At 50.4% G+C, this 25,316-nt stretch overlaps 1 protein-coding gene across 1 annotated transcript in view; it reads right to left on the reverse strand.

The window, feature by feature from the left end:
• The window catches only part of RHEB (Ras homolog, mTORC1 binding), a 302,445-nt gene that overhangs the window by 186,319 nt on the left and 90,810 nt on the right, over positions 1 to 25,316 (reverse strand). The window contains exon 3 of the mRNA XM_086941465.1: positions 615 to 682. Within this exon, the coding sequence (XP_086797591.1) occupies positions 615 to 682 (68 nt within the window). The remainder of the gene's footprint in view (positions 1 to 614; positions 683 to 25,316) is intronic.

Raw genomic sequence — 25,316 nt, forward strand, 5'->3', positions numbered from 1 at the left:
TATGTATGGAGGTCTGATTTCTAGCTCTATGCTGGGATTGCAACAAAGTTGTGAAGTCAGAGGTGGATAATATTATTTAAACAAATTCATGTAAAGCCATCCTCAGTTTAAATTAGGTCATCAAAATGATGCCAAACTGCCTTTGTTAAAGAATCATATGATGGAGTAATGTCTGTATGCTTGGAATTGTAACAAAGTGGTAGCTTCAGAGGTGGTTATTAGTAACAAACTCGTATACAGTCATTCCCTGTTCTAATTATGTAATCAGAATTATCTTGTTTAAATTGTTTTTGTTAAAAACAAACCACATGATGAAATTAGCAACCTGGAGCATTAAACACATTTTGTTTTTTAAGGAGTGTTTGAGTCAACTGTCTCCTCACTGTTTAAATATTATTTTTCTTCTGCCTTAACCAATAAACTAGATGAACAGTTACAGCTTCAGAGTGGTTTGCCTTTCTTCCAATCTCAAACTAGTTGAGGGAGCTCCATTGGAACTTATTAAACAACTTGCTTGCAGCTAAAATACATACACATTATATAAAAACACATACGTATACATACTCACACAATAAGATATACACAACTCTCCACAAGTTAACAAAACATCTTACTTGTCCAGCAGTGTCTACCAGTTGAAGATGGTAATCTTGACCATTAACTGAGATCAATTTAGTAAATGCTGAAAATGAGAAAACAGAGTTAAGAAAAATATTTACCTAAATAACCAAACATGCAGCCAACAGGTTCATTAAAATGTGGAGACAATACCATGAGGGAAAAAAAAGCACTTACAAATAAATAGCTATAAAGTATTATTGCTGAAGATTGCAACACAATGCATGTAATATCAAACTCCAGATAAATGGGGAACAGGTAAGTCAATGCACATGGGCTTTGTGAACACTTCCTTCCTACAAGGATAGGCCTTTGTGGCCTCTGACCTAGGGCCCCCAACATCAGATATACAAGAAATTAGTTACTTACCTGTAACTGCAGTTCTCTAATGTTAGCAGATTAAATTGAGGCCCTCTCTCCAACTATTTCAGGCATTTTCTTCTTAGTTTGTACACTTGTTTTGGGCTCGAAGTAGGTGCTATGCCCTTAGAATAAAGAGGTCTTCCACCTCTGTGAAGAGCCCTCCATGGAGAGGGGCGGGGGTAGTGCTTAATTGATACCAAAAGGTGCGCTTGCCAAAAAAAGCATCATTCAAGTAACCGAGCTTTGTTTTAGTGAAAAAAAGCAGCAATCAGCCACTCTGAAATGGGCGAATAGGTGTCAATGTGTTGTATAGCGTTTTAGGACCCTAGTGTAATTTTCCCGATTCATGCCCTTATATAGGTATAAAATATTGTATCCTTATATAGGCATAGAAATCATAACCATATTAAGACAACTCAAGTAGTCCTAATATGGCTTGGCTACTTCCACTAGTTCCGAAAATCTACAACGATTTCTTGGAAAAACCCACCTTCAGCAGTCAGGGACTTCCCCCTGCATGAATATTAATTTATCCAAGAAATAATGGAGTTTTCAGAGAATTAAGTCTCTAATGACTTTATTATGTCCAATCTTATGTCAAACTTGGCACCTTCAAGGTATAAATATGCCCACTCTTGTCCAAACAAACACACAGTGGTTTAGAGCAGTTAGACTATCTACTTGCCCGACGCGCTCTGCTGCAGCAAGTGCCGAAGGAAGCCGACCCTCCAGCGGACGCACTGAGAGACGCTGTATTTTCTCCTGACGAGAAATCCAGCTCCAGTGTTTCCAGGCTACCCTTGCGGATTGCTGGGAAATCGAGTCCTGAGAGAGAGATACCAGACCTCCTACATTCTAAAAACCAAGGTACGGAGCAGATTAGACCCTAAGAGAATTCTTGGATAGATTCTTGGCAAAAAGAATGCTGAAACTAAGCTACACCTCACTTATATCTTCCCTTGTACTAGACCTAGGCTAGGTACACCGGGGTAGGCGTATTTTAGAAGCACTAGTGGAGTACTTTTAATCATTATTTATCACTGTATGTATTTTAGGTATTTTATGGCTTAGAAACCATATCATGCTTTTACAATATTATTTTATAATACTCTTCATACTGTACGCTTTGTAATTTACCACAAGTATTACGATTGCAGCAGTTCATTTCTTATGCTTCAGAAAGAAGACTGTTCAATAAATTCCTTTTATTGAAAACGCCTGCCTCTATTTCTCTACACCTCTGGTGAAACGAAGCATGCACGATTGACTAGGTGAAATAACTATCTATTGTTTCCGCGACTCTAGAGATATATTTCTTATTCTTGGGGAACAAAGTTGTCATGTTTTAAGCAGTTGTCAGAAACTAATCCCTTCTTGTTCATTAGAGAAAGTTTCTAGTGACCTCTGAGCTAGCTGGCACACACACAATTAAGTCTAGTATATTCAGTAGAGACCTTGTCGACTTCAGTCCTACGTCTAAACTACAGGATACACTATTCTAATGCGAAGAGCCTATTGGGAATATATGAACTACACTACAAATGTAGGAGGGCCTCAACCTCTGTGTGCCAAGATTCACAGAGTGAATTCTTATACACCAGGCTGACTAGAAGAGTATGTTAATAATCATCTATTTGATTGCATTTTTTAAAGGGATAATTTAACAAAACTGCAATGTTTAAACATTGAGAATTTCAATTGGGGTGTCACTACAGCATTAAAAGGTTTGAAGACTATTGCCTTAGAGTAAAGCCACTTCGAATCGCAGGACCATTGCTGCTGGGGCTCTTTAATTAGTGCTGGTGACAGTAGCGATGTAGCTAGCATGATGGCACTCTATAGGGGGTGAGGAGCAAGGGTGTAAAAGGAGAGAATGGTAATGGGCAAGCAGGATGATGCCTCAATCCAGATGTTAGTCCAACTATACTTGTATGGTTGATCTCAAATCAAGCTCTTTTTGAACGATCAAGCTGGAGCTCTAATTCCATCATCGAAATCATCGATTCTGAGACGCTGTGCAAGGGACGAGATGTTGTACGCTGCAAGTGGGGCAGAGCCAGTAGAGAGGCAGCGCTGAGCAGCTTGGCCACACACACAGGGTCTGCCGCAGTCGGACTGCAACCGGCTCTAATAACGGGAACCGGAGGTTGAGGAGGACACTTGCCAGGTGCTTCAAAACTATCACACACACAATGATTAAGGAATTAGCAGAATATGAAACCAGTGCTCAAATAAAGTACAGAGTACCTCCTGTCCAAGTGGTTTGAACCACCCTGCTACTTGGACCTCCAGTTGGAATACGCAGGGTGGTGTGAGGGTACCCCCCCCCACAGCCTGTAGCACTCGTGTCCAGGCCAGCACAGCGGCACATGCACCGCAGCATAGACACTTTCACCTACTACAGCTACTGGTGTTGTGCCCTTCAATTAGTTGAGCAAGTGACAGAAGGATGACATCTGGCCTGTGGTGGGGACTGCGGTGGAAGAAGGTCCTGAGTTGTAAGTGCAGTGACATCTGCTTGAGCTGGGCAGAAGGCGATACCGGTGCGGCTTTAAGGTGTAGGAGGCTCCAACTGATAAAGCATTCAGTAGTTGCCCTCATTTACTTTAGTGCTGCAGACTTCCCGGCTAGTGTGGTGACTCATTTAGGATCGGTGAATAAATAAACCAGAGATTATCTATATATCTATACTCTACTAATACTTACAGCAAATACGCATTTTGTCTGGTTCTTTATGGGTGTGTTCTATATTTTAAAACAACTGTAAGATATGGCAGAGCAGCAAGAGCTGGAGCTAAAGGCATTGTACCACAAGTATGTGAAGATCCCATTAGTAAGGCGCACAACAATTTGCATAAAAAGTGATTAAAGTGATCAGCCTCTCACTGTGTGCTTCTGATATGGAATCGATTAAGGAGGAAGCCTAAGATCCAAGGTGTACTGGAGTGCATATCAAATGATTATTTGCCTTACACTTCGAAGACAAGATGAATTACAAACTACAAGAGTCAAACTGCGATTTAAACAAAACAAGAACTGAGTAGCCAATCATTCAGCATAATTGTGCAAATTTACCAATAGAAAGTGGAAGCAGCTGCGCCAATATGGAGCAGAATTATGGGGGTATGGTAACCCAAAGAAGCTCCAAGTGAAAGAGAACATCGAAAGGCGAGGCATAATTGTAGTTTATGATGGGTTTTAGCAAAAATGCAAAAACTGTGCTCTTGCTAATTGTAAAAGAAGAGTAGTACATTTTATGTTTGCAGCAAATTCGATTTATGAATTGCTAGCTGATGTAGAAGGATTATATTTTCTTCATCAGAATCAAAGACTTCTTACTATATTGCATACATTTTTAGAGAAGAATTCATGTATTTAGAAGATGTATATCTAATTTCAGATGTTATGATTATCAATCATGTGTTTATTATGATAAAGGGTCGTTATGTTTTTTTAAATTTTTTATTATTATACAATTGACTAAATGTGGAGTTTTTATTTATACTTATATTTTATATTGTAAGACTGATAAATTGGTATTTGAATGTCCTAGAGTCTAGACGATGAAGAACAAAGATAATAATCCTTCAGGGGCAATCACCACAAGTCGAGGTCATTTTTTAATAGTTTGTATCATATGCATTATGGGGGATCTTTATGTTATTCTCTGCCACAGAACTGCAAGGGGTTGACTATTTTAGATTGGATATCACTGGGGAAATGGAGCCTTGGGCTATAATGGAAGCTAAAAGGATAAATTGGGACCTTGAAGGGAGCTGGATGGGCTGGAATCAGTAGTTTAGGAAAGAAATGAGCCACTACAAGATGTCGTCTTTGAAGCCCATGTTAGAGCAAAGGGTTTTAAGGAGAGGCTTGAGGCGGACAGGGTCGAATGGTGCTGCACAGTGGTGCAAAAGAGGAGATCGGGACGACTGCTGTCTGCATTTGAAAATGTGTTGTCTACCATCTTAATCATCGTGGTCTCTACTGTGGATGGACTAGTGACTGGCAGCCTTAAAGGATGGTAATGTCCATCTCACAAAACTGGTTGGAGACAGCATTTTCATTAATACCATCTAGGAGTTGTTGGAGGGTGACAGGACTATCTTAAAAATTAATCTGGAATGATCTTGGGTTCCTTCAACATAAACAGGATTGTTCTTGTCCAGGATCTGTTTCAGAGAATGTCTTGGATTAGAAGGAGTAGACTTGATTGAGCACCCACGATGATGAGCTTTCACTATGGATGCAGAAAGAGGTATTCATGAGATGTAGACTTCAGTGAGTTAAGGAGCTTTACAAGGACCAGGAGTTATCACTTCAGTGTGATTGTGTGGATAGTACTAGGGAGGACATAGTTCACTTCTACAGTGTTGTCAGTTTTCCAAATTTACCAATCTTCTCCACGAATAGGATAGTCAAGGCAGTCATTTTTTTCATTTTTTTAGTTGAGTGTTTGAGAGGCTGCCCTAAAGGGGTGTTGATCCAGTGCTTGATACCCTTGAATAGAGATCTGCTTTGGCTGGAGGTTATGCGGACAGTGTCACTTTAAAACAATGCCCTGTCTTCTACAATTAGCTTTATACAGGCTAAGCAGAGTATTTAAACAGTTTCTGAGTGCTGTGTTCAATGCTGTGAACTGCCTTCGGAGGAGATTTGATACTGAGTGTACCAGAAAGCGGAGGGCTTGGACTCCAGTTAGCAGGTGAGCAGTGGGGTACAACAGTATCCACTGTAGCACACCAAGCACAGTTAACAGCAATTGCCAGCCAGCTGAAGACTGCCCCAGTAACTGACCAGATATCAAGGGAATTAAGGTTCTCCTTGAGGTCATCAGCAGGAAACGTCTTGAAGGAGAGGTACTGTCATTGAAGGAGCTTGTTGAAAATGTGGATCAGCTCAGCTCTCAAGATAGAAAGTGGAATAGATACAAAGAGGGGAACTGTCATTGGTTCTATAATCACAGATTCCAAGTGATGCTGTCAAGCTGTGCCCACATTGTTGGAAGCCAGATGAGATCACCACAAACAGGAGACACTCCTGTTGGAAATGAATGATGACTGAGGCTGAAGTTCAACCACTTGACTCTCCCTCGTGCTCACCTAGCTATTGTTACTTAGTACAAGATCTCTCTCAGGCACATTATGAAGAAGAAGAAAAAGAGTGCTGTTTTCCAATTTTAGAAAGTGAGAGTTAGGCTGAGGAACAGTTCACCGAATGAAGTACCACTGTTTCAAAGTTGTGTGGGACAGCTGGGCCCGGAGCACTAACAGGGCATAAAGCAGATTACTAGTACAAGCAGCAGGTGTCTGCTTCAGTGTGCTCCCTATTTCTTCAGGGGAGACAGCCAAGTTATCTACCAATGATCCAGTTATTTCACTATGCAGGCTCAATACCTTCATTTTTAATTATACCAGATACATTTTTCTGCACTCCGGGGCATCCCCCCCAAGAGCTGAGACTGCGTGTATATTATACCTACCTGCTTTAATTTTTATCCAACATGTAGCTTGGACCTTGGATGGCGTGCACCTCCTTTATAATGACGCCCTTTGTATTTTTTATCTTCCTGCTTGAATTTTATCCCATATGTAGCTTGAACTTAAGACCGCATACTCCTCCTGTACAATGTGTCCCTAGCTTTCCCAATGTGATCCCACCCATCCTTACGCTTTGTATTCCTCCCCCTCAATTCTGTAAAGCGCACTGATACCCTTGCGGGTCTGGTTCGCGATCTATAATACTATAAAACAAATAGGGTACTACCTTAATAAAAGGATGCTTTTGAGGTATAGCCGAAGGTATTTCTGGCTGGAAAAAAACTGACCCAAGTTACCCAGATAAAAGATTAATATCCAATAACTCATTCGGGAGAACGCGCCCTTGAAGTATCATCTTACCAGAGAGGGACAAGGTGGCCTATGATAAAGCATTGCCACATTACTCGAGTGATCCCACCTCGTGCAATTCTTAGAATTGCCACGTTTAGTAGGAGACACACTAGCAGTATTCAAATAAGATCACTAGAGAAGCAGCTGGTACCACCCCAGATGCTCTTAGCATAAGGACACCATGCCAAAAGTTGAGTTTTGCAAAAGTATTCAGTACACAAACGATAATGTGTGGAAATGTATTCACCCAATGAATTGATTTGATCGTTCAGTACAGTTAATTAACAGACACCTAAATTTTCTTGTGTGCTAGAAAACAAACATCTGCACAGCATTCTTTAAGCAGGCCCCAACTAGACATTATGATTGTCACATAAAATCCATTCACTTTAAAGTCAGAGAAAGAAAAATAAACACCAAGCTCCCTGGAAGGCAGTTTAACATTGGACCTTTGTGTCTCAATGCACAGAAAGTGTGACAAGAAATAAGTTCCTTACCTGTAACTGTAGTTCTCCAGTATTGTAAGCATTCATGTATTCACATGCTGCAATCCTTCTCAGTCGTCGTGATGGTAGTCCCTGGTACCTTTAACATAGTAGAACCATGATAGGTATTGACTAGGAAAAGGCCTAGGCCTCTTAGTTTAGTGACCTTTAATAGTCATTATTAAAAAAAGATACCAAAGTTATATCTTAACCAATAAGCATGAATCACCCTCAAGAACACTCCTGAGAGAAGCCAAGTACATCAGATATTTGAGCTAGTGCTAATAGAACTATACTGAGATAGGAAAAAGGTGAGCTTCCCCAGGGGAGGAGGGTGGGTCGTATGTGAATCTATGAAAGCTTCCAATACTGGAGATCTGCTGTTACAGGTAAGTAACTAATTTCTTACTCCAGGATTAGAATTTTCATAGGTTCACATCCTTCAATACGAATAGCTAGCAATGTAGTAGCACATTTACATTAGCAAAACATTCCCAATGAATATCAGCAACCTATGAGCAAATAAGAGATTAATTAATCATAACACCAAGCAACAGATAAGAAAAATAATATAAGAACAGTAATAATACTTAGACAATATATACATCTGTGCATTAAAATAGAAAACCAGCAATAAAGGTAGGGGGGTAGACAGGGATGGCTCACCTTAATTAAAAAGATGACGAAGAAAAGCTTGGCCCACTGCCGTTTTGTTGAGAACTGCTGAACACAAGCAGTAATGTCGAGTAAATAGGTGTCTGTTCTTCCATTTTGCTGCACGTCAAACTTCTGGAAGCGACACTCCCACAAATAATGCTGTAGAAGTAGATATAGCTCTCGTGGAATGAGCCCGGACTCGTGAAGGCAAAGGTCTGCCTGCTCTCGTGGAATGAGCGCGGACTCGTGAAGGCAAAATGTCTGCCTACCATCTGAAGGCAAAATTGAATGCCATTTTAAATCCATCTAAAAATACTTTGCTTTGGAAAGCGGGAAACCTTTCCTTGGAGCGCTGTAAGCGACAAAACAGGTTTTGCGAAAAGATTGGTTTTTCAAGGTAAACGTTAGGCAATGCTTGACATCCAGTGAGTGAAGAGCCCTCTCTGCTGTTGTCGAAGGATTTGGGAAGAAGGTCTTAAAAGCTACTGGATCATTAAGATGAAAGTCAGAAGGGATAGTGGGTATGAATTTTGGATTTGTGAGAAGAACCCCATAAGTCCTGAATTGCAGAAATGGTTCCTGTATAACAATGTTGTTGACTCTTCTAGCTGAAATTAAAGCGAGGAGTCGAGCCAGCTTCTATGACAGGAAGTTGATGTCCGCTTTGTATATGGGTTCAAAGGGGCGCCTCATTAATTGGGCGAGAACAGTGTTCTTCTGCAACAATGGAGGTGGAGGCTTTATAGGAGGAAAATTACAGAACAATCCTTTGAGGAACTCTTTGATTACATCTAGAACACCATGACGATGGAGAAGAAAGATCTTCTAAAACGGGAAATGGCTTCCAAATGAGCCTTTATCGAATTATGCGCTAAACCGGACTGTGTTAAATCTAAACGATATGTTAGAACTTGCTCCAGGTAGCGGATGTATATCAGCTTGATGACACCAGATGCAAAAAAAGGAGGTAAGTTTTGTTTGTATGGTCAGCCGGGCCCTGGCTAGGATCTCTCTACTCTCCCTAAGCATGTTCAAATGTCAGAACTCATGTAACTCAGGAGCCATGCCACCAAGTGGAGGTGCCTGGAATCCGGGTGCAGAATTTGCCCATGGCTCATTGTCAGAATGCCAAGAAGAACTGCAAGCCGAATGTGTCGATCTGGGATAGGAGAAGTAACCCTGTGTACCAGTGTTGACGTAGCCATGATAGCGCAATGAGAATAAGTTTGCAGGGCTCAGCCTTTATCTTCCTGAGGACTCTTGGGAGGCAAGGCAAACTTGCATAAAACCGGCATTTGCGGTCTCGGTAAGTTGTGAAAAAATCCAAGTCTGGCCTTCCTCAGCAAAGGAAAATTCGGTCTAGGTTCTGCTGGGGCACTTCCCACTCATGGCAGGATGTTGCGAGCCTGCTGAGTGTGTCCGCTAATGTCTTTGGTTTTACCTGAACATGCTCCACTCCGAGGCAAAGTCTGTGTGTTATAGTCCATTACCATATCTTCTGCACTTCTATGGAAAGCAGGTGAGATCTTGTGCCACCCTGCTTGTTGATGTAGTGCATTGTTGTTGTATTGTCCGTACGAACGAGCACTGTTGCATGTTGTATGTTGTATTCTAGGAAGAAAAGACTGCAGGGCCAGATGTACTGCTTTCAATTCCAGTAAATGTATGAGAGATTGACTTTGAGCTGGGTGCCACCTGCCACTTACTTGGAGCACCTGGAGGTAATCCTTCCTCTAACGCATCTACAGTGATTACTAAAGGGGCTATCTGTTGGAGGGATAGCTAGATTGACAGATGCTTTTTGTCTGTTCACCACTCAAAGGCTTTTAGCATGTGTGGAGTTGTTTGAGGAGACAGAATGGTATAAGTGGTATGCATGATATCATCCTCAGGAGAGTGACTTTGTAAAGTCGGACCGAAAAATACTCCCCCCCCCCCCCCACCCCCCTCTTTTGATGGAACTTGTTAGCATGACAATTCATTGTTGTCGTTCTTCAGTGGGATACGCCTTTGAGCATACAGTGTCTAACTTGGCTCCTAGAAAGACAAACGTTTGCAATGGGTTTTGTTTGGATTTTTGAAGGTTGAGAGTAAAACCTAGTCATCGAAAGAGCAGAATGGGCATTCGTGGGTGCTAGCACTGCTGCCTTGGAGGATGCCTTGACCGGATTTGGAAAGACTTGGATGTTGCCATTGTCTGAGAAATACTGTGACCAGTGCAAGGCACTTTGTAAAAATTCTGGGTGCCGACTTGAGACCAAAAGGGAACATCCTGAACTGGTAGTGGCGTCCGGCAACCATAAACCTTAGCTATTTCCTGGGTGTTGGGTGAATAAGCATATTGGAGGTCTAGGGTGGTCATAAAGTCACACTGGTTGAGGAGCTTAGGAACTTCCTAAAAGGATACCATCCGAAACAATCGCTTTTTCAAGTACATGTTGAGGTTCCTGAGGTCTAAAATTGGTCACTACTGCCTTAACATCTTTCTGATCAAGAAGAAACAGGAGTATGAACCTTTGACCCTCTGGGAGACAGGGTCCTTATCGATTGCTCCTTTGCGAAGCATGACTTTGACCTCTCGATGTGCCTTGAGATGCCTCTGGAGTGAAGGTTGGAGTGAGATTGCAGGTGGTTTTTGAAGAAACTCCAGATTGTGTCCAAATTGTATCAGGCGTAAAATAGACAGGTATGTGGTAATGGTTTACCATTGGTGGAGGTAGTTGGAAATGTTGCCTCCAAGGTGGAGGAGGAGTTGGTACCGGAGCCTGTAAAATATCATTGGTGACGGATGGTATCCTTGCCAGCACTTGGCATTTTCCCCTGTTTGATCTAACATAAGATGATTGAGTCAGCTGTCTTTTGCTGGAACGGAGGACAGTCAGCCTGTACATTTGAGGAATAGGAAGGGTAACGGTACTGTTAATATCCCCCTCTAGAGGAAGGTCGCCCTCTTCCTCAAGATCCACGAAAAGGAGTTTTAATGAATTGCAACGTCCCCAAAGACTTGGCAGTACCGGTGTCCGCATTGAGGTTTCGAGGGACTCTCCTACGTGATTTCCAAAGAGGGCCTCTCCGTCATAAGGGAGGTCCAAGATCTTATATTTGAACTTCCTGACGGAATGAGGTGGCTTTAAACCACCCTTCTCGCCGGAGAACTGTGGTATCTGCCAACATCCATCGCCAAATCTATAATCTCACTGGACGCCCTTTCCCCTTCATGCAAGATCTTTTAAGCCTCCTCTTTGGCATCCTCAGGAAGCTGGTTGATGTAGGGGCAATATCACACCACATCTGGCAGCCAAACCACCCAAAGATCGCCAGATAATTTGCTGCTTTCATTGTTAGTGCCGACATGGCTGAAAAGCGCTTGCCAATGGATTCTAGACGCCTGCCATCCTTATCCGGAGGTGCAGAAAGACGTGCCAAAGGACTTTTTTTTATACACAATTACATTTTCTCTTCCAAAACTAAGCTTGGAAAGCCATTTTACGCATGTGAAATAGGACACGATACGTCATACATATTAAAAATAACATTTTTAAACATAAATAACGGGAACCAAAAATAACAAGCATTTACAATGCAATGGTCTCTGCATTATTAAAGGTAGAGCTATTGGCATTGCTCATGACTTTTTTCATTTTTGTTTTTTTTTTAAAACATAAATAAATGGTATTGTCATTTACAATGGCAATAGGTGAACATTAGAGAGTAGTAGAGACCATTCACGGACACAGAGCCACACACACAGAAAGCCACACACACAGCGAGCCCCCCGCACACACACAGCGAGCCCCCCGCACACAGCCCTCCCACAGACACAGAGCCCCCCCCCACACACAGAGCCCCCCCACACACACAGAGCCCCCCCACACACACAGAGCCCCCCCCCCCACGCACACAGAGCCCCCCACACACACACAGAGCCCCCACACAGAGCCCCCCCACACACACAGCCCCCACACACAGAGCCCCCAACACACACAGAGCCCCCAACACACACAGAGCCCCCCACACACACACAGAGCCCCCCCACACACACACAGAGCCCCCCACACACACACAGAGCCCCCCACACACACACAGAGCCCCCCCACACACACACAGAGCCCCCCACACACACACAGAGCCCCCCACACACACACAGAGCCCCCCACACACACAGAGCCCCCCCACACAGAGCCCCCCCACACAGAGCCCCCCCACACAGAGCCCCCCCACACAGAGCCCCCCCACACACACACAGACAGCCCCCACACAGAGCCCCCCCACACACACAGAGCCCCCCCCACACAGAGCACCCCCACACACAGCCCCCACACAGAGCCCCCCCACACACACAGCCCCCACACACACACAGCCCCCCACACACACAGAGCCCCCCACACACACACAGCCCCCCACACACACAGAGCCCCCCACACAGAGCCCCCCCACACACACAGACAGCCCCCACAGAGCCCCCCCACACACACAGAGCCCCCCACACACAGAGCCCCCCCCACACACACAGAGCCCCCCCCACACAGAGCACCCCCACACAGAGCCCCCCCACAGAGCCCACCAACACACACAGAGCCCCTCCACACAGAGCCCCCCCCCACACACACAGAGCCCCCCACACACACAGAGCCCCCCCATACACACACACAGAGCCCCCCCATACACACAGAGCCCCCCCACACACAGAGCCCCCCCACACACACAGAGCCCCCCACACACAGAGCCCCCCCACACACACAGCCCCCCCACACACACTGCCCCCCCCACACACACAGCCCCCCCACACACACACAGCCCCCCCACACACACACACACAGAGCCCCCCCACACACAGAGCACCCCCCCCCACACACACAGAGCCCCCACACAGAGCCCCCACACAGAGCCCCCCACACAGAGCCCCCCTGTTGGACAGGCCACGTGAAGGGCCTGCTCCCTCCCCGCACGACCAGGCCCGAACCGGGCTCTTCAGGTGTCACACACAACAACCACCCGTTTCCAGTCTCATATGGGACCCCTGCCCCTGGACATCTCCCCATCATGGGCCCATCCCCTACCGGCCCTCTCGCCCGGCCTGGGCGCCATCTTGGACACAGCACCACGAGGCCGCGTGGCCTCCGATCGACCCTAACCCTGGGCCTGGCCAGGCCCCGACATCCCGGCACCACCATCCACCCAGGAGGTGAGCGGACTACTTGGCAGGTCAATGGGAGAAAGAGGTGTCGATGGCTCTCCCCCGCCAGGTGCCGATCACCCCAGCTCCCCGAGGCGCTGGCTCCACCCCCCTGCTGGGTGTCTGGACTCCCTCATCCTGGACCTCCCGACCTCCAAGTGCGAGGGTCCGGACATCAAAGGGCGCCAGACCTATAACTGGGGCAGCTCCAGAGCAGGAAGGGAGTTGTATCCTGGAGTCGAGAGACGCAGTGAAGAACTCATCCTTGACGGACTACTGGCGCTGCCGTAGCCCTGCCTTGTGAACTATCGACCTGCCTGCTGGCGCTGCCGCAACCTTCGGAAACCTTCATCGTCGTCGAGACCTGCTGGCGTGGCCGCGGACCGTTTGTAACCACCACCTTCATCGGGACCTGCTGGCTCCGCCGCGGACCGTCGCTACCTTCAACCATCGGGACCTGCTGGCTCCGCCGCGGCCCGATCATCTAGAACGCCGAGCTCGAGGATTGTGAGCTATTTCATCTACCCGATTGGTAACGAGACTGTCCCGCTACCCTTTTCCCAACCCAAGAGACTAGCCTAGAGGGGACCCCTGAGTCCAGACCTCCTTGTACCATTTCACCGTACTTGAAGAATTGCTTATAAAGTAACGTTGAACCTTATCCTTGTGTGGTGTACATCTGTGGGGGGGGAAGTTACTTGTCTGTACGATCGCTGGAGACGGCTCTCCCCGGAGGCCTCTCCCCTTGTCCTCGGCCGACCCTTCCGGTCCGTCTAACATTGGTGGCCAGCGGCGCGATCCGAATCGACGCGTAATCGTACAGAGAGTAGCTCACCCCACGACAAAACCACAATGCCAACCAAAGACAGCGGATCCACCGAGAAATTCCAGATGGAGAAATTGGAAGAATACAACCATCGTGAGCTGAAACAATTCTGCATTGAACTAGGTATCGCTACCACCGGTCTGAGTACTAAAGACGATTTCAAGCACGCCATTGAGTCATGGGCGGAAACCGGGGATGTCAGACCCCCGGACCAAAATGTCGCAGCAGCAGAGAAAAACACCACGGCTCCCGAGGAGCAAAGAACGGGTCTCTCGCAAGAGGAGATCCAAGAACGAGAAAGAAACCGACTACACGAGCTAGAAATGGCCCGGCTCAAAATGGATGGCGAACTCAAATTAGCCGAACAAAAACTGAACCTAGAACACCTGCGGCTCCGAGAAGAACGGGAAGAGAAACAGAGACAAAGAGAGCTCGAAGAGAAGAGACTGGCGTATGAACACGAGCGCAAGCTAGCTGAAATAGACTTACGCAAGCAGAACAAAGAACTAGGGGTGCCCGAGCAACCGCGCATCCCGGGGGCAACAGAAAAAAAGGTACACATCCCCAAGGATGTCGTTCGAGAATATTTCCGAGATGGCGGCATACAGCAGTGGTTCAAGGCCTATGAGATCGCTATGACCTCCCACCGGATCGATCGCAGCGACTGGGGAGCCGGTCTATGGGGGAGGTTCGTCAATGAGGGCCGCGATGCCCTGCTGCAGCTTCCCGACCATCTGATGACCTATGACCACATGAAAGCTACCCTCCTCACCCGCTATGGGCTCACACCCGAAATGTACCGCCAGAGGTTCCGAGACTGCACCCGGACCCCGGGTACAACTTGGGTGGAATACGTGAACTATTTCAGCCGAGCCTTCGAGGGTTGGATCAAGGGAAGCAACGTGACGACCTACGAGCAACTATTCAATCTCATGGTATGGGAGCACCTATCAAACAACTGCTTCGTCGAGCTCAGGCAGCACCTCCTCGACAGTAAATTGACTGATCCGCGGCAGCTCGCCGCCGAGGCTGACCGGTGGGAAATTACCCGAGTGGGCCGAAATGGGTCACATGAACAGATCCGGAACAACCACGGTCAGCACCGTCCCCGAGGAGGAGGAGGGGGCCAGGGACGAGAAAGAGACAACGCCCCGGCCGCTCCCGCTACCAGCAACCCACCCCCGGCCAACCGGGGCACCATCCCGGCGCGGCCGGGATACAGAACCAATGTCACATGTCACCGATGCCAGCGAGTCGGCCACTACGCAAACGACCCGAATTGTCCACAGAGCCAGACCCCGAGACCCTGCCAGATGGCTGCCGCCGCCCTGGGGGAAGAACAAATCTCCGAAGAACACGAGGAATGTGAGCAAGAACACAAAGAATGGGAACCCGCCGCCATGGTTCTAGCATGCCTAGGGGGAAAAGACATGGTCCCGCGGGTCCCCCTACCCGCCAACACCCGGAAGTACAGTCAGTGGGTGAACATTAATGGACGCCGGGCCGAAGCCCTGCGTGACACCGGGGCCAGTGTAACGGCCGTCCGCTGTCACCTGGTGACCCCAGAACAGATCCTGCCGAACGTTCTCTGCCCTGTCCGGTCAGCCGACAATTCGGAGAGTCTATGTCGGATGGCCTGCGTCCCCTTCGAGTGGGGAGGAGTCTCCGGCATGTTGAAAGTGACGGTCCGAGATGATGCCCCCGTAGACTGTCCCCTGGGAAATGATCTGGAGAGTTCCCCGTGGGCCGCCGTAGAGAGAAGAGGGCACCTGGGGATGTTGGGCATCCCGGACTGGGCGTGCGTAACCACCCGGTCCATGGCTGCCCGTACCACCCCCCGACCCGAAGAACCTGAATGGCCGGCACCTCCGCCCCCGGTCGCTCCAGTAGAAGACGCCGACTGTGCCGTCCCCCCAGAGCAAAGTCCCGAGGGGCTCGTTCATCCTCAGGACCTGCCCGGCCTGGCTCAGTGGCGTCAGGAGGGGGGGGCCCACCCAGGAACAGTTTCGCCACGAGCAGAAGACCTGTCCCTCCCTCGAGGGACTCCGCCAGCAAGCCCTCGCCCAGAGTGCAGGGGATACTTCCGGAACCCATTGGGTCTATTGGGACAATGACCTGTTGTACAGCGAACAGAGAATCGCAGAGTTAGGGGCCAGTCGAGTGCTAGTGGTGCCCCTACGCTTTAGAGACTTCTGGCTAAACCTGGCCCACGATGTCCCCCTGGCTGGCCACCTGGGCCAGGACAAAACCTACAGCCGCCTGGTGACCCACTTTTTTTGGCCCAAGATGAGGAACGACGTACTCCAGCACTGCCGGTCTTGCCCCACGTGCCAGGCCAGCGGGAAGAGCGGCCGCAAGCTTAAAGCACCTCTGCAACCTTTCCCGGTGGTCACCACCCCATTCGAGAGGGTGGGGATAGACATTGTGGGGCCCCTGGACCCCCGTACAGCACAAGGGCATCGGTTCATCCTGGTACTGGTGGACCACGCCACTCGCTACCCCGAGGCTGTTCCCCTACGAACTGTGACCGCCCCGGTAGTCGGCCGGGCCTTGATGGGGATCTTCTCCCGGGTGGGCTTCCCCCGAGAAGTCGTCAGCGACCGAGGCACAAACTTTATTTCAAAATACATGAAGTCCCTCTGGCAACAGTGTGGGGTCACCTACAGATTCACGACCCCCTATCACCCTCAAGGAAATGGACTGGTTGAGCGGTTCAACCGCACGCTCAAAGGGATGATTGGGGGGTTGGAAGAGCCCTTCCGTCGCCAGTGGGATGTGCTACTGCCGTGCCTCCTCTTTGCCTACCGAGAAGTCGCCCAGAAATCCCTCGGCTTCAGCCCTTTCGAACTCTTGTATGGACACCCTGTGCGCGGGCCGCTCAGCCTAGTCAAAGAAGGCTGGGAAATGCCCCCTCTAAAGAACCCTCCAGATGTTTTCAAGTATCTCCTAACCCTCCGCAACCAGACCAGACGGTTCCAAGAGATGGCAAAAGCAAACTTGGAGGCCAGTCAGGAAGACATGAAACGATGGTACGATCAAAATGCCTCCTCCATCGAATTTGAACCCGGCCAACAAGTGTGGGTAATGTCTCCCACCGAACCATGCGCCCTGCAAGACAAATGGGCAGGGCCCTTCAAAGTAGTCGAGCGCAAGAGCCCTGTCACCTATCTCATCGATATGGAATCTTCACGGAACCCTCTCCGGGTCCTCCACGCCAATAGACTGAAACCCCACTTTGTGCGCTCCGGTCCGTCTAACACCCCCCACACACACAGAGCCCCCCACACACACACAGAGCCCCCCCCCCCACACACACAGCCCCCACACAGAGCCCCCCCACACACAGAGCACCCCCCCACACACACAGAGCCCCCCCACACACAGAGCCCCCACACACAGAGCCCCCCAACACACAGAGAGCCCCTCCACACACAGAGAGCCCCCTCCACACACAGAGAGCCCCCTACACACACAGAGAGCCCCCTACACACACACAGAGAGCCCCCTACACACACACAGAGAGCCCCCTCCACACAAACACAGAGCCCCCCCCACACAAACACAGAGCCCCCCACACACACACAGAGCCCCCCACACAAACACAGAGCCCCCCCATACACACACACACAGAGCCCCCCCCACACACAGAGCCCCCCCCCACACACACAGAGCCCCCCCACACACAGAGCCCCCCCACACACACAGAGCCCCCCCCACACAGAGCCCCCCACACACACAGAGCCCCCCCACACACAGAGCCCCCCCACACACAGAGCCCCCCACACACAGAGCCCCCCACACACACACAGAGCCCCCCACACACACACAGAGCCCCCCCCCACACACACAGAGCCCCCCCACACACACACAGAGCCCCCCCCCACACACACAGAGCCCCCCCCACACACACACAGAGCCCCCCCACACACACACAGAGCCCCCCCACACACAGAGCCCCCCCACACACACACAGAGCCCCCCCACACACACACAGAGCCCCCCCACACACACACAGAGCCCCCCACACACACACAGAGCCCGCCACACACACAGAGCCCGCCACACACACAGAGCCGCCCACACACACACAGAGCCCCCCACACACACAGAGCCCCCCACACACACAGAGCCCCCCACACACACAGAGCCCCCCACACACACAGAGCCACACACACACACACAGAGCCACACACACACACAGAGCCCCCCACACACACACAGAGCCCCAGACACACACACACAGAGCCCCAGACACACACACACAGAGCCCCAGACACACACACACAGAGCCCCAGACACACACACACAGAGCCCCAGACACACACACACAGAGCCCCAGACACACACACACAGCCCCAGACACACACACACAGAGCCCCAGACACACACACACAGAGCCCCAGACACACACACACAGAGCCCCAGACACACACACACACAGCCCCAGACACACACACACACAGCCCCAGACACACACACATACAGCCCCAGACACACACACATACAGCCCCAGACACACACACATACAGCCCCAGACACACACACACACAGCCCCAGACACACACACACACAGCCCCAGACACACACACACACAGCCCCAGACACACACACATACAGCCCCAGACACACACACAGAGCCCCAGACACACACAGAGCCCCAGACACACACAGAGCCCCAGACACACACACAGAGCCCCCCCCACACACACAGAGCCCCACACACACAGAGCCCCCCACACACACAGAGCCCCACACACACACAGAGCCCCACACACACACACAGAGCCCCACACACACACACAGAGCCCCACACACACACACAGAGCCACACACACAGAGCCCCACACACACACACAGAGCCACACACACAGAGCCCCACACACACACACAGAGCCCCACACACACACACAGAGCCCCACACACACACACAGAGCCCCACACACACACACAGAGCCCCACACACACACACAGAGCCCCACACACACACACAGAGCCCCACACACACACACAGAGCCCCACACACACACACAGAGCCCCACACACACACACAGAGCCCCACACACACACACAGAGCCCCACACACACACACAGAGCCCCACACACACACACAGAGCCCCACACACACACACAGAGCCCCACACACACAGAGCCCCACACAGAGCCCCCCACACACACAGAGCCCCCCCACACACACACAGAGACCCCCACACACACACAGAGCCCCCACACACACACAGAGACCCCCACACACACACAGAGCCCCCCACACACACACAGAGCCCCACACACACACACAGAGCCCCACACACACAGAGCCCCACACACACAGAGCCCCACACACACAGAGCCCCACACACACAGAGCCCCACACACACAGAGCCCCACACACACAGAGCCCCACACACACAGAGCCCCACACACACAGAGCCCCACACACAGAGCCCCCCACACACACACACAGAGCCCCCCCACACACACACATACACACACACACACACACACACACACACACAGCCCCACACACACAGTACCATTTGAATGGTACTACTGCCCATGCCTGAAAGGAAATATAGAAGTGTAGTCATAGTCAATTTTCTTGTATGGTTAGTAAAAACCCTTTACACACACAGAGAGCCCCCTACACACACACAGAGAGCCCCCTACACACACACAGAGAGCCCCCTCCACACACACAGAGCCCCCCCACACAAACACAGAGCCCCCCACACAAACACAGAGCCCCCCACACAAACACAGAGCCCCCCCATACACACACACAGAGCCCCCCCACACACAGAGCCCCCCCCACACACACAGAGCCCCCCCACACACACAGAGCCCCCCCCACACACACAGAGCCCTCCCACACACACAGAGCCCCCCACACACACACAGAGCCCCCCACACACACACAGAGCCCCCCACACACACACAGAGCCCCCCACACACACAGAGAGCCCCCCACACACACACACAGAGCCCCCCACACACACACAGAGCCCCCCCCCACACACACAGAGCCCCCCCCCACACACACAGAGCCCCCTCACACACACACACAGAGCCCCCTCACACACACACAGAGAGCCCCCTCACACACACACAGAGAGCCCCCTCACACACACACACAGAGCCCCCCACACACACAGAGCCCCCCCACACACAGAGCCCCCACACAGAGCCCCCCCCACACACAGAGAGCCCCCACACACAGAGCCCCCCACACACACACAGCCCCCCACACACACACAGCCCCCCACACACACAGCCCCCCACACACACAGCCCCCCACACACACAGCCCCCCACACACACACAGAGCCCCCCCCACACACACAGAGCCCCCCCACACACACAGAGCCCCCCCACACACACACAGAGCCCCCCCACACACACACAGAGCCCCCCACACACACACAGAGCCCCCCCCCACACACACAGAGCCCCCCACACACACAGAGCCCGCCACACACACAGAGCCGCCCACACACACACAGAGCCCCCCACACACACAGAGCCACACACACACACAGAGCCCCAGACACACACACACAGAGCCCCAGACACACACACACAGAGCCCCAGACACACACACACAGAGCCCCAGACACACACACACAGAGCCCCAGACACACACACACAGAGCCCCAGACACACACACACAGAGCCCCAGACACACACACACAGAGCCCCAGACACACACACACACAGCCCCAGACACACACACACACAGCCCCAGACACACACACACAGCCCCAGACACACACACACACAGCCCCAGACACACACACACACAGCCCCAGACACACACACACACAGCCCCAGACACACACACACACACACACAGCCCCAGACACACACACACACACACACAGCCCCAGACACACACACACACACACACAGCCCCAGACACACACACACAGAGCCCCAGACACACACACACAGAACCCCAGACACACACACACAGAACCCCAGACACACACACACAGAACCCCAGACACACACACACAGAGCCCCAGACACACACACACAGCCCCAGACACACACACACACAGCCCCAGACACACACACATACAGCCCCAGACACACACACATACAGAGCCCCAGAGACACACACAGAGCCCCAGACACACACAGAGCCCCAGACACACACAGAGCCCCAGACACACACAGAGCCCCAGACAAACACACAGAGCCCCAGACACACACACAGAGCCCCAGACACACACACAGAGCCCCAGACACACACACAGAGCCCCCCCCCCACACACACAGAGCCCCCCCCCCACACACAGAGCCCCCCACACGCACAGAGCCCCCCACACACAGAGCCCCACACACACAGAGCCCCCCACACACACAGAGCCCCACACACACACAGAGCCCCACACACACACAGAGCCCCACACACACACAGAGCCCCACACACACACACAGAGCCCCACACACACACACACAGAGCCACACACACAGAGCCCCACACACACACACAGAGCCCCACACACACACACAGAGCCCCACACACACACAGAGCCCCACACACACACACAGAGCCCCACACACACACACAGAGCCCCACACACACACACAGAGCCCCACACACACACACAGAGCCCCACACACACACACAGAGCCCCACACACACACACAGAGCCCCACACACACACACAGAGCCCCACACACACACACACAGAGCCCCACACACACACACAGAGCCCCACACACACACACAGAGCCCCACACACACACACACAGAGCCCCACACACACACACAGAGCCCCACACACACACACAGAGCCCCACACACACACACACAGAGCCCCACACACACACACAGAGCCCCACACACACACACAGAGCCACACACACAGAGCCCCACACACACACACAGAGCCCCACACACACACACACAAAGCCCCACACACACAAAGCCCCACACACACACAGAGCCCCCCCACACACACACAGAGACCCCCACACACACACAGAGCCCCACACACACACACACAGAGCCCCACACACACACACAGAGCCCCACACACACACACAGAGCCCCACACACACACACACACAGAGCCCCACACACACACACACAGAGCCCCACACACACACACAGAGCCCCACACACACACACACAGAGCCCCACACACACACACACAAAGCCCCACACACACAAAGCCCCACACACACACAGAGCCCCCCCACACACACACAGAGACCCCCACACACACACAGAGACCCCCACACACACACAGAGACCCCCACACACACACACAGAGCCCCCCACACACACACAGAGCCCCACACACACAGAGCCCCACACACACAGAGCCCCACACACACAGAGCCCCACACACACAGAGCCCCACACACACAGAGCCCCACACACACAGAGCCCCACACACACAGAGCCCCACACACACAGAGCCCCACACACACAGAGCCCCACACACACAGAGCCCCACACACACACAGAGCCCCACACACACACACACAGAGCCCCCCACACACACAGAGCCCCCCCACACACACACATACACACACACACACACACACACACACAGCCCCACACACACAGTACCATTTGAATGGTACTACTGCCCATGCCTGAAAGGAAATATAGAAGTGTAGTCATAGTCAATTTTCTTGTATGGTTAGTAAAAACCCTTTACAAACAGTAAAAAGCATGAAGATTTGTGACATTCAAAATAAAACCATGTGGCAAAAACCTAGCTAAGTACTGATGGATCTTTTTCCTAAATATGTAGAAAACAAACTGAGCACATAGCAAAGTGAACCTTTGTGCATAGGGTTAGAGCAGTAAGCATGATATGTAGAACGCAGACCTGCTGCAAAACAGGTCTCAAAAGGTGGGCAGAAAGGGTTCAGCTAATCTACGTTTCAAAGTGGTTAAAACAACAGACTGTGCATAAAAAGAATCCAGCTTTTACGCAAGATTTACAAACAATGTGCAAATTATGCAGAACACAGGCCAGAGTGTGGAGTAGCAGGTCAACAGTGAGCTTACGGAGAAGGGGTTCACATTAATTCTCTTACTCGAAGGCTAGCCTAGTTTGGTCCAGACAATACATTTGTAGAGCGGATCAGTGCAAAAAGTAGTGATAAACATTCTAAAAACGTAGGGCGATGTCCAACCCCAGAAAGTAGAGCAGCAGCTTTGATAATTTAAAAAAAATTATGGGCAACAGTGTAAAAACAAACACAGTGTGCAAGAAAGACTAATGACGTGGCTTGGCCGGACTCTTGTGGACAGTTATGTGCAAACCGCTTTGTGGTTAGTCTTTAACTCAGCGTGCTGGACCTAATGTTGTTATGGCGAATTCTGCCAGCTACTTGTTATACGCGTAGTGATGGTAGACGCAAGGAACAATAATTGCAGGGTTTAGGAGTACTGCACTGCACTGGTGAGGTTGACAAGGTCCAGTTTAGTTACAGCCATCTGGAGAAATGTAACAGTTTTGGTGTTTAGTAGTGGTTTGATGAATTCAGACTGGTGATGACCGCCTGCCGGCAGAGCGCATTAGTAGCCGATTAAAGTTGGCGCAGAGATAAGTTCTCCTTTGTTGCAGCAGTTGGGGACAGATACATAAAATGTGGATTAAGGATTCTTTTTCTCTTCTACATAAGCGGCAGCTTGTTTCGCGAGTAGCTGAGCAGTGCCAGACTGGAAGGTTAGCACAGTCTAAAAGCTGCGAGTCATGCTTTGACCCATATGGTATAGGTACAAGTAATATAGTTCTGCTGCTTGTTGGAAGAATTAGTTTGAAATGCAAATGCATGGGAGTGCTTGCGTAAGACTGTCAGGGCCTACAGTTTAAACATTTTTTTGTCTGCGAGTGGTTAGTTTCTTAAAGACCTGATGGGAGAGGTGTTTGTATGATTCTACTGCCCCGTGCCTCAAATGTAAATAAAGAAGTGCTTATACTCTCTGTGCTGAGAAGTACCAGTACTATTCCTTCCAAATTAAGTTCTGAATACCTGATAGTACCGATCCTTTTAAATCACTGCTTCTGCCACATATAATGGAGCTCACTTTACCCACCTCGGAAGGATGGAAGGCTTCATCTGTCTGTAAAACTAGTCCGTGACATAAAAGAATTTTATTCCTAAGCGTTATTCAGCCTGTGGGGTTAAACAAGGTTATACTACAAAGCATTGTGGAACCAGGAGTACTGGTGAGATATTAAAATGGTAGCCGAGTGAAAAGTGGACTAGATTAAAAACAAAGTGGGGGCTCCGAGCGTGGGCACTTGGCTGCTACAAGGGCAGCGCAGCGGTGGGCACACGCTCTGAGAGGCTCGGGCGCGCTGGAAGTCCACAGGGAACTGGATTTATCGTATATCCGTCTGTGATTACATTGAAGGAGACACATCTCCGGCAGATTTATAATATCGAATCATGAGGGACCGATTGCCCCAGGCACGGTCTGAGAAGACAATAAAGTGGAAATATGGGCAACAAGAAAAGGCGGGAAGCTGCAGAATGCGCGGCTGCCTTTGATAAATTTGATGAGCCGGGCAGGCTGCGGGCGAACGAGGCAGCGGGAGACAGGCCTTCGAGAGGGTCGTTCCGAGGAAGCAGATTGTGATGAAGTGCAGCAGAGGGACGGGAAGCATGCTTCGAAAACCTGCTCGCAAATAAGATCAGGTAGTGGTGGTGGACGGGGACTCCCCGTCCCTGGTTGTGCATCTTCTCAGTATTAGCAGTCACCAGTCTCACTTCAGAGGACACCCAAGACATTCTTGCAAAATGATAATTTGTTTTTTATATAGTGCTTCATATTGCGCCTCAGCCGTTTCTAAGCACTATAAATAACAGGTGTTAATGCAACACAATAATAGGATAGTCAATTTACCTACTCCTGGGGGGTGGCTGGGATTCATGCTCTTGACCTGCAGATCACCTCAGGTTTCGGAGGCATGCGTTTCAAGCGCTACATCACCCTCCCAACATCAAAATCAACTGTTTGTAACCTCCGACAACCTGGAAAAGACACTCTTCTCACACAAGACCCTCATCGGTGCACTTGTGAAACCTAACACTACCAGGGGCAACAGACGCATTTAAACCAGCACATAAATCTACACTAAATACATTTATTGATAAAAAGCGAGTTTATTGCTTACAGGCAGCCAGGCGTTTTACATAAACGGTGAAGGCCTGCTTGCATCCAGAAACAAGCGGATGGATGCAAGGGCCAGACGCGGTCCGGCAGAATTGGCTGCCGCAAAGCTCCGACATTTTCGGAATCGGGGGCGTGTTTTTTGTTGAGTGACGGAT

This window comes from Lissotriton vulgaris, chromosome 10 (genome assembly GCF_964263255.1).
Source record: "Lissotriton vulgaris chromosome 10, aLisVul1.2, whole genome shotgun sequence".
NCBI classification, from domain to species: domain Eukaryota; kingdom Metazoa; phylum Chordata; class Amphibia; order Caudata; family Salamandridae; genus Lissotriton; species Lissotriton vulgaris.